The following is a 15,048-nucleotide window of genomic DNA, read 5'->3' on the forward strand; positions in this document are numbered from 1 at the left end:
TGGGAATGAAGATCAGAGAGTGCCGTGAAGGCTGTGGGCAAACCTACTCCCACCCCCTGGAAAAGCTGGCATGAGTGAGCAAAGCTCAATATCTTGCTTTCCACAACTCCGACCAGCTGGGATTCTATTTTTAACCAGTACTGTCTTAGTTGACAGCTTGGAACGCCTTCTCCCTCCTTTTCTTCCTTCCTCCTGCCTCTTGCAGCCGAGAGCCCTGCAGAAAGGATGGATAGGAGCAGCTCAGAACTGGTAAACAGACCACTCTCCTTTCTCACTGCCCTTTACTCCATCCAGTGTTTGTTCAATGTTGTTAGTGGGTGGATTTTAGAGGCATTATTGGCTGTGAAGCTAATGGAGCTTACATCTCAGGGATCCTCACTTGCAGGGATCTCTTCCAAGGCCCTGGACAGTGTCCTAGCAATTTTGTAGCTGTAATTTTGCATTTTTTTTCTTAAAAAAGGGACGCCCAATTTTATAAGCTCAAGGCCCACAAAGTTTGGGTCTGACACCAGAGGGTATGGCTTCTCTTCCACCTCCAGCTCAGTGTCTACTTCAATAAGATTATTCCTGTCTTGCTTTAATTTCTTGTATGACCTTGAGCTGCTTTCTTTCTTGTACTGGGCCTCAGTTTCTCCACCTGTTACAAGATGAAGTGTCAAGGAGCCCTCTCCTAGCATACCACACCTCTGTCTATTTCTGTGCGTTCCCTCGGTGAGATCATCTGTTCTTCCTGGTTTGTCACTGTATGTGTGCAGGGGTGATTTGCTATCTCTGCCTCTCTCTGGGGCTGGATCAGTCTTATGGTCAACAGGGAGACTGATTTCCAGGACTTTCATTTAGGTTCAGCACCCCCCTACCTCCTTTCCCACTGCACCTCTCCTTGTTGCTGGCCAGTAAAAGGTGCTTCCACAGGTAACAGTGCATTAAAAGGCCCGACTCTAATTCTGTATATCTGTTATGTTCTGGCCCCATATTATTACAAATACACAGTGAATAAACTGAGTCTTAACATACAGTGCTTCCTTTTTTCATTAAAATTTTAATAAGCATCTATTAATATAGTACCCTAACAAGGGGACCACTTTAGGACAGTGTGCTTAGGAATGATGATGTGCCATGCGTATTCCACCCCTAACCTTATTCTCAGCTTTGTGACTCTGGTGTGAGGTGGGTCCAGGTTGACCACTCAGAGAGAATTCACACAGCCTCATCTAGACTCAGACCATGGGGTTTTTGGCAGGTGGTCATGCACAGGAGTGAGCAGCAGGGGGAGGGACCTGACAGAGAGGACTCCCAAATCCCATGCCCCCTCACATGCCCCAGAAAAGTCCAAAAAGGAAATTGAGGGGGAAACCAAGTCATTTATCATTTCTTGAAAAAGTCCGGTGAAGGGATTATTTAACTGGAAAGGAATGAAGGGACTTCTTAGTGCAAAACAGCTCGTTGGTCCGGGGAGTGTGAGATTAGGCAGGTTGGTGTTTGCAGCACTGATGGGGAAGGGCACTGTGAGGTCAAACTATGGGCACAGCGGAGCATCTCAGGAGTCATTCCTGTGCCAGGCTCCAGAGCCCTGAAAGATTCAATGCCCCTGCTATACGTGTGAGAGGCAGGTCAGCCCCTGTCGGTTTCCACAGTGTGGAGACAGTCCACGGCTAGGGACGCTGGGTCTGTCCAAGGTCAGTGCCATGGCTCTGTGTGCCAGGCTCAGTCCCTCATTGAGTGCCTCCTTTTCTGTGTGAGGGTCTGGTTTGTTTCCTTAGTGTCAGGTAAGCCACCCTTTCCTGGCCATTGGGGTTAGTCAGTCTCTCGTGTCAGCTGGTCTGCGTCTCTTGTGTGTTTGGACGGGGCTGAGCTGGTAGGAATCCGTCTGTCCTGCCTCAGCCCCGCTCCCGCTCCACCCCTCAGCCAGGCCCCAGCGTGCTGATGGTGGTATAGCTCAGCCTGGACAGTGAGGCGATGGAGGGGGTGGGAGGGTCCTCGTCCGGCAGAGGTCTGGGGCGAGCCCTTGGAGGCCGAGGACAGCAGCGGGTGCAGGTGTCAAGGCAGGCCTGGCGAAAGCGACGGTGCATGAAGCAGTAGACCAGGGGGTTGACACAGGCAGAGGCGTAGCTTAGCAAGTGGATGAAGGAGATGGGCGCACCCGAAAGTGCACGATGTGCGCCTGGGCCGTCGAAGGCGCGCCACGTGTTGGCGCTATACACCGGCAACCAACACAGGAAAAAAAGCACAACGATCACCAGTAACATCCGCACCACGCGCTTCTTAGCCAGCAGCTTGGCCTGGGCAGGCCGGGTGCCGGATCCTGGGCCAGGCGTGGGCGCGGTCAGCGCAGACATCTCCAATGCAGGCCGGGAGCGCGGAAGCTGTACATAACAGCCGTCGCCGTCCTCACCCGCCAGCCGGGTCTCAGACCGGCAACGTCCGTTCGCCTGGGCAGGACCTGAGCACAGACAGTGGGCGGTCAGATTTGGAGGCTGAATCCTTCAAAGCCCGCACATTTCCGCCCCACCCACTTTATGTCCCGCCCCTTCCCAAAGTCCCGCCCTCTCCTGGATTTCACACACCTTGTCCTGTGCCACCGGGCAGCCCTCCCTGACTTCCGACCCGGCTCTGGCTCTCGCTGTCACTGTCACCGTCAAAGCGAAGCCCTAAGTAGAGCTCACGGGAGATAAGCCCGTAGGCCACCGCCATAACCACCCCAGGCACGAAAAACAAGAGCAGGAGCAGCAGTACCGACCTGGAGACAGAGCGCAGACCAGTCAGTGCGGATCCCTGTCCAGCTATAATCACTGATGGAGGAAGACTGAACTGGTGTATCTAGGGCTGGTGACCACGTCCTAGAGGTAGAGGTAGGATTCGGGGTACAGCTGGTAAGGGCTAGAGAACTGGGGAGGAGCCCCGAATGGGGATCCCAGGGTGGTGGGTCGTGATAATTGTTGGAGCAAGATTCTGGGTAATGCTTCTGACTGATGGAAATAAGAGAAGGGAATTCTCAGGAATGGGTAATAGGCACCCTCACCAGGTTTGGCGAACCCGCGCACTGGGCCACCGGTGCATGCATTGCAAGACACGAGGCCCCGCTGGCTGCACGGCAGTGTACACTGGGTAGGGCACCATGAGCAGTCCCGACAGCATCCACGTGGCTACGATCACACGAGCCGCGTGGGAGCGCGTCTGCCACACGCGTGCCTGCAGTGGTCGGCAGATGGCGCTGTACCGCTCGAGGGCGATGGCCACGAGGCTTAGCGTGGACACGCTCACAGACACCCCTAGGAAGGAAGAGGAAAGGGTTACCTAGGAAACTTGCGCTACACATTCCCCAGTGTGACTTCCACACTCCAGACGAAGACAAACCCCTACATTCGGCAAGGACTTTAGGGGAGGAGAGGGCTAAGGGAGGCAGGGCGATTGTTCACCTACCCATGAAGTAGGAAACCGCCTTGCAGACGACTGTGCCGAAGATAAACGTGCCCATGAGATTGGGTAGGAGGGTGAAGGGCATGCAAGCCACAGCCAGCAGAAGGTCGCTGACTGCCAGTGAGAGCAGGAAGGCATTGGTGACAGTCCTCAGACGGCGGCTCAGCCCCAGGACCACGATGATGAGCACGTTTCCTCCAACACTCATCAGAAAGATCACAGCATACAGGGTGACCCTAATGGCCAGCTCCAATTCTGGGTAGGAAAGAGGTGAGGTGGCAGCAGGGGGTCTGGCCCCCACTCAGCTGGGCTGTCCAGTCTCACTTATTCCCAACTCTTCAAGCCCTACTACCCAGCCAGATCCCCTGATTCCCAAATCCTCCCCCTTCCCCACTGGCCCAGGACCCACTCAGTAAATGGTGAACTTGAATTTGTTACCCTTTTAACCTCTAGAAGCCTAGTTGAAGTGGCCTAACTCTACCCTTCCTTAAGAAACCCTATCTGTTCTCAAGCTTTGCTCCAAATCCTTCTTTCTCTTTGCAGCCAAACTTCTTGAAGAGATTATTTGCATCTTTTCATCCACTCCTCAATCTATTACAGTCCAGTGACCTCTTCCCCATTACTGTTCATAAGTGTTCATTACACTTCTTTTCATGGTTACTAAGCTTTAACTACCAAATCCAAAGGTCCCTTCTCAGCCTATTCTACTTAATGACCTCCTGGTATCATTCAACCCTGCTGACTGCTATCTTTTGAGACACAGGTCTGATCGTGTCTTTAATGTCTTAAAAAACAACAATAATCACTAAACAGACAAGCCAAAAGACCCTTTACCTACTCTCAACTGTCTTCAGCTTGTCATCAAGATTCTCCCAGAACTGGCCTTTTCTTCCTCTCACCTCATTCCTGCAATGCACTCATTTAAGCCACCAGATGACTCAGTTTCTGGGAGGCATCAGGTGCACTCATGACTCTCCTTTGCTCACGTTGGTTTCTCAGCCTAAACTGCTCTTTCACTGCTCCCCCACCACTGTTCATACCCTCCTCCCCCCATTGAAAGTGAAAGTGAAGTAGCTCAGTCGTGTCTGACTCTTTAGGACCCCACAGACTGTAGCCTACCAGGCTCCTCCGTCCATGGGATTTTCCAGGCAAGAATACTGGAGTGGGTTGCCATTTTCCTTCTCCAGGGGATCTTCCCCACCCAGGGATTGAAACCAGGTCTCCCGCATTGTAGGCAGATGCTTTACTGTCTGAGCCACCAGGGAAGGACTCTCAATATTAAATTTGTTTTCTGTTATCTGGTGAACTACTTAACCATTGTCATTCAAGACTAGGACTGACTGCTCCCTCCTCTATAAGGCCTCTCTGGAAACCTTATTTGGAGCTAATCTCCCCTTCCTCTGACCCATGCATGTTCCCTACACACCTGTTAGAACGGCCTTTACTTTCTGCCTTGTATTTTAATTATCTAGAAACATTCTCTCTCACTCCACAAGCATTTGCAGAGGATTATCTTTACACTAGGCACTGGGGACAAAGATGAACATGACAAATGCCCCGAGAGCTGTCATCTGAGAGCTCACATTCTAGAAGTCTAGAGGGAAACTCAGACATATAAATAGATATCTGTCACACAGTGTGGTAAGAAGTGAGGTTGAAGAATAACAGAATGCTCTGGGAGCTCACAGGAAGGACACGTAGCACTGCTGGGCTAGACAAAGGGCTGACCCCGTTCACTTGTGTCATTGCCTGTTGGGGGGAAGGATTCATCACTGGGCTGCCATATCACAACCAAGACAAAACTGATTTGAATTAAACTGGACCCAGTCACCCCTGCCCATGGCCTCAGTGTGAGGGAAACTGGAGGTTGGAAGGAAAGAGGGCAGGGACAGAGCCTACCAGGTTGGGGAGATGGAAGGGCCCAGAGCTGCATCATTCTCCATAGCCCCATACATTGGCTGACTTTTGCCTTAACTCCCAAATTAAACTGTTTTTCCCCCCATATCAATAGTTACATACTTACCCAGAAGTTGTTGTAGACTTCAAGGAAGTACTATTTACAAGAAATCTCCTAACTGAAATGCCTGCAATGCAGGAGACACAGGAGATGTGGGTTCGATTCCTGGGTTGGGAAGATCCCCTGGAGAAGGAAATGGCAACCCACTCCAGTATTCCTGACAGAAAAATCCCATTGTCAGAGGAACCTGGCAGGCTACAGTCCATTGGGGTCGCAAAAAGTCAGACATGACTGAGCAACTAAGCAGTACAGTACCCTCTCTGAATCCGGGAATGACATTACTTTCTCAGAGCACACAGCAAGTGAGGAGCCGAATCAGAACAGAATCTTGTCTCTACATTTCCAAAATGCTTTGTCTCCTGCTGCTCCCTCACTTCTCTGTCATTCATCACGCTGCCACTACCAGACTCTACCCTGGCATTTCTTACCGTATTATGATGTTCATGTTCTGTCTCTGCCACTAGACTATGAGCTCTTGAGGGCAGGGGCAATGCCCACCTTGTTCTTCAGCATGTCCCTAGCATTTGGCATAATGCTTCCTGCACAGGAGGTGTTAACACCTGCTTGCTAATGAATCTTAACTGGATCTCTGTCACTGTCCACATACACGCATCTGCTCTGCTTCTCCTCATCCCTCCTTCATCTCTGTGCTTCTAAAGCTCCAGCATGCACTCTCCTTGCTGCCTCACTGCCTCTGTTTCTTTGGAGACCCATGTTGGAGAATCTTTTGGGTGGTACAGGGGAAGGGGTCAATAACAGGCTGTGATTTGGGATGTGTTACTTTTACTATTATACACAAACTATCTATGTCTCATTTAGAAGCTGGGATCCCTCTCTGCAGGGGAGGCTTATGGAAGGTGTGCGTGTGTATGTGTGTGTATAGGGGGAAATAAAGAACATTTGGGAGGGGGGATCTCTGTCAGAGAGGTCCTTGGACCCAAGAAAATAGAACAGGTGGTCTATCTTGCATTTTTGTGTGTGTCTCCTTTCAGTTCACTGCCCCTCTATGCCCTTCTCCTCTCCTCCCATCCCTTATCTCTCTAGTTCTGTCATCTCTCTCACATCCTCCTCTGTTCTCTGGATGTTTCTCTTCAACTAGATTTTTCTTTTTTTTGGCTGCACTATGGCGCCCTGGCAGTGACAGCACTGAGTCCTAACCATTGGACCACCAGGAGTTCCCTTTCTACTAGTTCTTGATTCAGTAACCACACCTAAAGTTTGGATGACACTATAAATTGTGAAAAGCTCATTTCTCATTCATTCATCTGGGGTACAGCCATCAGTGCCTTGACAGTCTACCTGTGGGTGTCATTCTGCTGGGGATGAGTATGTGCTAAATCACTCAGTCATGTCGGACTCTTTGTGACCCTATGGACTGTAGCCTGCCAGGCTCCTCTGTCCATGGGATTCTCCAGGCAAGAATACTGGAGTGGGCTGCCACACCCTCATCCAGAGGATCTTCCTGACCCAGGGATTGAACCTGTCTCCTACGTCTTCTACATTGGCAGGTGGGTTCTTTACCACTGTGCCACGCCAGCAGATCAGAAATCAGACCAGGGGACTCAGAAGACTGAAACAGTTCAGTTCTGCTTCTGGTGTCTAGAGCATCTGCATTTGTTCTGTCCAGATGAGGGCATACAAGTGTGGGTACAAAAATCCAGATGAGTCACATAAAACAAGAACAGGCTTTTCTAAGAAATGATTCCACAGAACAGTGAAGCTGCTGATGCCTCAGATCCTGCCGTTCACTGGTGTCTTGGATTTGGTTACCCATCACACAGACATCAAAGTAGTACCCATGCTTCTGTGGTGAGCATGGGTATTATCCAGCTGATTGTGAATGAGAGCAGAGTAAGCCTTGGGAATACTTGAGTATTAGAGATGATATCTGGGTGGGTGAGATTGACACATATTTCTGTGGGCAATATCTGGAGAAGGGTAACAGCTATGTGTCTATAGGTAATATCTGATTGAGTGTGGGTTACCTTTAAGTTTAGATAATATCTAAATAAGTGTTGTAACATTTGAATGAGCCAGGGTCTACAGATAACATCTCATTTTGTAGGTAACATCTACAGGAAGCATGGGTTACATTCAGAGGTCTGTATGTGAATGAGGGAAATATCCAGCTGATGGTGGTCCTAGATGACTGAGCAGAAGTAATATGAAATTGTATGTGGGCAATATTTAAGTGAGTGTAAATATGAGATGTTAACAGATTAGGATGTTAACCTGATTGAGTAAAATAACAGCGTCTGAGTGACCACAGGTAGTATTTGAGTCTTTGCAGGTATTATCTGAATATGTAAGAGTTATATCTATGACTTTATAGGTAATACCTGGAGATGGGTTCCTTAAGTAAGCATGAGTAATATTTGATTATATGTGGATAATAAAAAGTGAAAGCGTGTGTGTTTGATGGATGAGTAACATCGAAATGACAGTGGGTAATATTAAAGTAAGTGTGGGTGGCGTCTGTTTTTCTGTGGGTAGCTTCTTTTTTTCCCCATTTTATTTATTTTGTAAATTGCAGTATAATTGCTTTACAATGTTGTGTTAGTTTCTGCTGTACAACAACATGAATTAGCTGTGTGTATATGCACGTCCTCTCCCCCTGGAGCCTCCCTCCCACCCCTCCTCCTTCCACCTCTCTAGGTCATCACAGAGCTGAACTCCCCATGCTATACCGTAGCTTCCCACTAGCTATCTGTTTTACAAGTGGTAATGCATATCTATCAATGCTATTCTCGCAATTTGTCCCACCCTCTCCCTCACGTTCTGTGTCCACAAGTCCTTTCTGTGTGTAGTTTCTGAGTGAACATCGGAAACATTTAAGTGTATGTGGATTATATCAGAATAATGTGGGTAACAGCCACGTTTCTACTGGTAGCACTGGGTGAGCCTGGGTGAGATGTGTCTGTAGGGGTTATAGCTGAGTGAGTGTGGCTGACAGTCTCTGCCGGGTGTGTGTAGGCAGCAGCATCTAGATGACTTGGGCTCTGAATCACTGCACATTCTGCTTGCTCAAGGTCCCTTACTCTATCAACTAGCCCCTCTTCTGCACTTCAACCTTCCTCTCTCTTGGCCCATTCCCCATCAACATTTAAAAAATGGTTTTTTCTCTGCAATACATACACATTCAAAAGACAAACTATATGTGCAGGTGCATGTACACACACACACACACTTCCCCAACCTCATGTTATTTCTAGAACTATCCTGTTTTTTCTTTGTCTCTCTATCTTCAAAACATATGGAAGTTTTTATCTGCGTGCCTTGGTTCACTTCTCATAACCCCTTCTCCATGGCCCAAACTTCAACTGACCGTAGTCAGTAATAATACCCTAACCCTAACCCCACAGCTCCTCCTAGGATGTCCTTTCCATTGAATCCGAAGGATGTTATTCTGACCTTATCTGACTTATACTGGCAGCATGTGATACCTTGTTTGAAATTTTCCTTTTTTTTTTTTTCTTCCTTGCCTTCTTGTCTCTCTAATGGTTTCATCTAGATCTCCTTCATGGACTCCTCTTCTTCTGCTTGGCTTTTAAAAATTGGTCTTCCTCAAGGTCCTATCCCAGGACCTCTTTTTTTTTTTTTAATCTGACACAATCTTTGTATGATTTAATCTAGTTTCATGGCTTTCATTACCTCCTCTAGACAAACAAAAACCTTTCAAGTCTGCATTTCCAGCTTGTATCTCCCAGATCCTTGGATTTAATAGCTTACTGGGCAACTCCACCTGGATATTTCACTGGCATTTAAACTCAGTGGGTTCCAAATTGAATGGATAATGTCCTCCTTCAAATCTATTTCTGCTTCCTTATTATCCTCCATATACAGCACAACAACCATCTAGTTGTCTAAGTCAGAAACCTAGATGTCATCCCTTGACCTCTTCTTCCCTCTCCATTTCTAATAAATCATCAAGTTCTGTGGATTACACTTCCTGAAGTGTTTCTCCAATCCATCCAGTTCTCTCCATCTCCACTGCCAGTAGCTTAGCCTAAGCCAGTACCATCTTTCACCAGGGCCAATGTAACATAATAGCCTTCAAAGGGATGCCCCTCTGCCCATCTCTTGTCCTCCAATCCACCCTCTTTACTACAGAACTAATCCTGGCAGCACTACTTCACCTTTCAGCAGTTTCCATTGACCTCGGGATAAAATCTATACTCCTTAGACAGTTCCATACATTTTTCTGGAATCTCTCTAGGCTGGTCTTCATCCTGAGTGTTCATCATTCCTCTCTTATGGTACAAGTTCCAGGCGCTCAGAAACTGTGATACACTGAACGAAAGTGCCATGGATTTAAACTCCGGGCTGTTTATACATACTGTTCCTCTGCTTAAGATGCTTTTTGCCTTTTCTGCCCCTTCATTTGGCTGACTTTCCCTCAGCTTTTTTCTTTTTAAAATTTTCATTGGAGGATAATTGCTTCACAGTATTGTGCTGTTTTCTGCTATACATCACCACAAATCAGCCACATGTATACAATATGTCCCCTCCTTCTTGAACTTCCCTCCCATCTCCCACTGCCTCCCACTCTAGGTTGTCACAGAGTACTTCTCTCAGCATTTTAACTTTTATTTCAGTTTACCCTTTACCTCCTCAGCAGGCCAAATTTGATTCCCAAGGCTAAGCTAGGCTAGAGGTGCTCCTCTTCTGAGTTCCCACATCCCTCTCAAGTCACGGCCCTCTTTGTCTGGCAATTCCCTGCTTACTTGTCTGTCTCTGCGGCTGAACTGTGGGCTCCTTGAAATAAGAACGGTGTCAGTTTTGTTTTACTCCTGTCCCTAGTGCCTAGCACAATCTCTGATTCAATAAGTATTTGTTGAGTGAAAGTATCCAAGTGCAAGAATGAGAGAGTATATAACAATGAGCTGAGAAAGTATTTGATATTTTATGGAGGTAAATAAATCCTTCAATTACAATTTATTCCCACTTTCCCTTCTAGAGCATGGAATAATTTCCTTCTGTTTAATGCTGTTCCCTCTCCTGGAATCCCACTTATTACTTTTCTGCCTCCTGAACTCCAACTTCAAGATTCCCTCTGTGAAGTTTTCAGATCCCATCTCCTTTGGGTGCCCACAATTTTGTCCCTCTTATGGGAATTCTAAATGCTGACTGTGGTTTCTCAAATTGGTTTTTGTCTCTTTCCTGCATTGAAGATGAGAGTCCAGACTGGCTCTAGTTTAGTCCTGTGTGCCTGGCACCTAGCCTAGGGACTATAGTAGCAGCTGTCTAGTAACCACTTAAGGAAAGAAAAGGTATGGGAAGGGGAAAATATGACTGGAGGTGGGTCATCAAGAAAATGTAGATGTTGAGTGACGGGAGGAGTGAAAGTCATTTCCAGGACTGGGTGAGTGAGAGCGGCCTGAGGATGGGAGGGAAAGGTGGCACAAGGGGATGGGATGATGAATGGGGCAGCCAGGCTCTAGAAGGGTGAAACCTAAGGAAAGGCAGGTTGGAGAGGGGGCTTGGAAGGGACCTAGAGACATTACTTGGAGACACCAAAAGAGAGAGGGTATAGAGCCTTGAGAAGAACTCCAGCTTGGGAGGCAAGGAGATTTGAGGAAGAGGGCAATGGAGAGCAGATCCCAATCCAATGTCCAGCCTAATTCAGGTTAGGAGATCTCTTGGGGAAGGCAAAGGGTTGGGGTGGGCAACACAGGAGACTGTAATTGTTTGTAATTGACTGTAACTTCCCATTCCCATTGTAACTGCCTCTGCCCGCAGCCAGTCCCCTTCATCCCCCCAATCTTGCCTTTCTTCCTTCCTTTCCTTTCCCAGTGAGGCTCCCTGAACTGACTGCAAAAGGAAAGGAGAGACTTGGAAGGGATTGGCCAGAGGAGGTCCTTGCTTTCCCACTGTCTCTGTCTAGCAGTGGGCTGTGTCTTGGTGAAGGTGATGCGTTTTGGGGGTGACCAAGAGCTCTGGGGGTGGCGAGGGGGCTAGGGTGTGAAGGGACTCTGACCAGGTAGTGTGAAGCTGGGATGGAGTTTTATGAGCTGTGGAGGACAGATGTGTCAGGGGAGCTGTCTGGGGACGGAGGGAGTACTATGAAGGGATAGTGCGGGCTATCCCTTTGAGGAGGCTATGGGGGCCTCTGTGAGTGTTGTGGGGTGCAGTGAGAAGGAGCTCGCGGAGGGGGCTTAGGGAGGCACCCACCTCGTGTCCCGGCTCCGCGGATGCGTGGGGGCTCACAGCTGAGGTTGCCGGTGCCGCTGCCGTTGAGGAGGGGGCCCCCCGAGCGGCACAGGGAAGCCCCCGGCCCGGGTCCGGATCCCAGCACGCTCCGGTTTGGCTTTAGCAGCTCCATTGCCACGGCTCAGCCGCCGCCTCCCAGTGCTCGCCCGGGCGAGCTCCCGCTGCGGCTCCACCTGCTCCCGCCGCGATTCCGGCTGAGGCTCGCGCCCCGCCTGGTTCCCGCCCCCAGCCTTGGCCCCTGTCCCTCCGCTCCTCCTCTGCGCGCCCCGCCTCTGCTCGCCTCCCTCCCAAGCTCGGGACCGCCTCTGTCCAGCCAGGTGACTCTCCGCCCCCCTCTCCAGCTCCTGACTTACCCGCGCCCCTCCGCCCCTCGCCCGGGGGCTGTCTTGCTTCCCGCCCGGGGGGCTGTCCGCACTCCACCCCCTAGATTTCTCCCTTCTTCTCTTAGAGATTTCCTTCCCGTCCACTCCCCTTCACCAGCGTCCCGGTTCCGGGGAATTCTCGGGAGCGTGTGTATCTGTGTGTGTTGGCGAGGTTTGGGGAGAGGTTAGTAGTGGATGGAGAGGTAGCGGGGAGAAGGGAGGCTGGGTAAGAAGGCAGCGTTAAGAGGGACAGGGTAAGGCGCGGCTGCCGCAGGGTTTAGCATCTTTTCCTGGTGGGTCGGGGAACCAGGAGGTGGCCACCGAGACGCTGGGATCACCGGCTGCAGCGCAGACACCTTAGCCGGCGGGAAGCGCCACGGTACCCAACTATGCCGCAGTGGCCGCAGTGACCGTGACACCATCGCTGGTGGTTCCCTGCAGCTCTTTGCCTCGGGGCAGGGGTAGCCCCTGCATCTGTTCCCCGCACCCTCACCTCCTACATCAGGCCCAACACCCAGGCTTCCACGCAAAGCGCCCAAGGAACCCTCCCCAGCGGGCAAAGATGTGGAATGGGGCAGCATTCCCGCCCCGCTGGGGAAAAGGGCTGCCTGGAGGAAGAATGATTTGGGGATCGAGGGGCGGCCGGGGTAGCGGCGAGAACTCCCCGGGATAAACAGGAGTGAGGTGGGGTGAAGGTGGGGTATGGTTCGCCTCCCAGCCCAGCGCAGGCTTAACCCGGGAGGAGGCGGCTGACTTTCTCTGTGGTCTCCAGGCAGCGCCCACCCTCACCCGACGCACTGAAGCTCCCTGTTTGTTCTCAGCGCAGGTGTAGCAGCCGGTGTAGGGAGTCAGGTTCCCACGGTGGGGCGGGGGGTTGAGGGGGTTGGGGACTGGAAGGGGAGCACTGGGGTGCACCAGGAACACAGCTGAATGGGGCATGCGCAGGACTGCGGTCGGTTCAGCTACTTGGGTAGGACTTGCCTCCACTAATGTTTTCCCCCTGCTCGATGTCATTCTTCTTCATTCCAAAGAAACTTCAACTAACGGGGAATTTCATTCTCTGGCCTGACAGCAGTAGCTGTCAGAGGTGGGAGTTATCAAAGAGAACATTAGACTGGGGGCGAGGTCTGAGTTTATGGGGAATTCAGAGACTTATCCAGTCAGTCTTTGGAAGAGGACCTGATCCAGCTAGTACTGAGTTTATAGAGGCTAAAGATATTGAAAGAGGATTTAAGCCTGAGGTCAGTGGGAATGTCGTCAACCCAACCCCCCTTCTCCTGGCACTGCCTGCCTTCCCCACCATAGCAGCCCGATTTGCTGTTTGTTCAGCTCCAGCACAGGTGAGGGCTCAGATAACCTGCTGAACTTTTCCCATATTGGATGAAGGTAGGGTGTGGGGGCAGGGAAGCAAAGGTAATGTAGGTGGGAGGGGAGTGGAAATAGAAATAGACTGGCATTCACTTACTCAGCAATGTGCCAGGTATAGGGCTGTACACTAGCTGTCCAATACAGTCTGTGCCAATTTCCCAAGCTAGTAGGGGAAAATGATAGGTAAACCTATGATGACAACATATGGTCATAAGTGCACCCATCAAGATGCACAGATCAGAAATTTACAGATCATCTTGAATGCCGTACTCCCTTATGCTCCTGCACCCCTATGGTGAAGGTTGTGATGAAAAAAAAAAGAAGGATTTAGTCTCCTTTTTCACTGGAAGATAACCCTCAACTGTCAGTCCCTTCAAGAGTTGCCTGAGCTGAAGAAAGCTAGCTCATTCAAGATCAGGTTCCCTTTCTGAGGCATCCTACAGTCAATGACTGATCAGCAGAAAGATATAAAGATTCACTTCCCTTACTCTGACAGAGGACAACTTTGAAAGATGTTCCCAGCTCCTCTCTGGGGTTGACTGAGGTCTTTGTTGGGCTGCTCAGCTTCTCCCTTTCCCCGATCCCACGTTCATCCTCTTTCTTACACAGGTGTTGACTCCGAGAGCCCTCCTTAGTAAACATCCTCCACAGTAATCTCTGTCTTAGAGCCTGCTTCCTGGGGAACATAATAGCTTCTCTCCCATGTTCAATCAATCACGAAGTGCTGTTGATTTTAGCTACTGAGTGTTCCTTGAACCATTATGCTTGTATCTCTACTGACATTGCCCATTATTTCTTGTACTACTCTCCCAGCTTCCTAAGTTGTCCACATTTTAATGGATGCCTCTTTATATCCACCCTCCACCTTGTAACCAGAGTGCTATGTTTGGAATACAAATCTGATTATGCCATTCTTTGGACTTCTGCTGTGGGAATAAACCAAGAATTTTAATAGAGTCTATGAAGTCTTGGACTGCAAGGAGATCCAACCAGCCAGTTCTAAAGGAAATCAATCCTCAATATTCATTGGAATGTCTGATGCTGAAGCTGAAACTCCAATACTTTGGCCACCTGATGAGAAAAACACCTTGATGCTGGGAAAGATTGAAGGCGGGAGGAAAAGGGGATGATAGAGGATGAGATGGTTGGATGGCATCACCGACTCGATGGACATGAGATTGAGTAAATTCCCTTACATGAGACTGAGTAAGGGAGTTGGCGATGGACAGGGAAGCCTGGCGTGCTGCAGTCCATGGGATCGAAAAGAACTGGACACTACTGAGTGTCTGAACTGAACTGAACTGATGAAGTCTGCATGGCCTGACTACTACTGACCTCTCTAACTACCTTGTTTCAAATCACTATGGTTCTTGTTCTCTCCACTGAAGACACCGGCCTTCTTTTTGTTTAGTTTTCAGATATATGTCTTTTAGTTACATGTCCTCTGCATGTTCCCTCTGGAAGATTTCCTTCCTTACCCAATTAACTTCTACTCATCCTTCTGATCTCAGCTCAAGATCTCAGTATTTCTCAGGGGTGTTTCTCCCTGCTTTCCCTCTTGGGTGGGCAGAATTGCAAGATGATTCCTAATGACTGTCACTCTTGTATGATCTCCTTCCCTTGGGTGTGGGTGGAACTTGTGAATGTGATAAGACATTACTCCTAAGATTATGG

At 49.5% G+C, this 15,048-nt stretch overlaps 1 protein-coding gene across 2 annotated transcripts; it reads right to left on the reverse strand.

The window, feature by feature from the left end:
- Positions 1-1,019: 1,019 nt before the first annotated feature.
- Positions 1,020-11,924, reverse strand: CCKBR (cholecystokinin B receptor). 2 transcript variants are annotated; one of them, XM_086338378.1, is made up of 5 exons: positions 11,606-11,924; positions 3,421-3,672; positions 3,020-3,269; positions 2,565-2,737; positions 1,020-2,440 (listed from the first exon to the last, which is right to left on the reverse strand). In XM_086338378.1, the coding sequence occupies exons 1-5, from the start codon at positions 11,754-11,756 to the stop codon at positions 1,902-1,904; spliced, it is 1,365 nt and encodes a 454-aa protein (XP_086194504.1). In that variant the 5' UTR covers positions 11,757-11,924; the 3' UTR covers positions 1,020-1,901. The 2 variants fall into 2 exon arrangements, with proteins under 2 accessions (XP_086194504.1, XP_086194505.1); XM_086338379.1 differs by lacking the exon at positions 11,606-11,924 and adding an exon at positions 5,441-5,496.
- Positions 11,925-15,048: the final 3,124 nt, after the last annotated feature.

This window comes from Bos grunniens, chromosome 15 (assembly GCF_055505025.1).
Source record: "Bos grunniens cultivar Pamir isolate PY7600 chromosome 15, Bosgru_T2T1.0, whole genome shotgun sequence".
Lineage (NCBI taxonomy): Eukaryota > Metazoa > Chordata > Mammalia > Artiodactyla > Bovidae > Bos > Bos grunniens.

Excerpts from the sequence above, each read along its gene's own strand:
- CCKBR (XM_086338378.1), bottom strand. The coding sequence starts at position 11,756 with ATGGAGCTGCTAAAGCCAAACCGGAGCGTGCTGGGATCCGGACCCGGG. Across the intron at positions 3,270-3,420 it reads GGCGGTTTCCTACTTCATGG|GGGTGTCTGTGAGCGTGTCC; the intron begins GTAGGTGAACAA and ends CTTCCTTCCTAG. Across the intron at positions 2,738-3,019 it reads GCGCGGGTTCGCCAAACCTG|GTCGGTACTGCTGCTCCTGC; the intron begins GTGAGGGTGCCT and ends CTCTGTCTCCAG.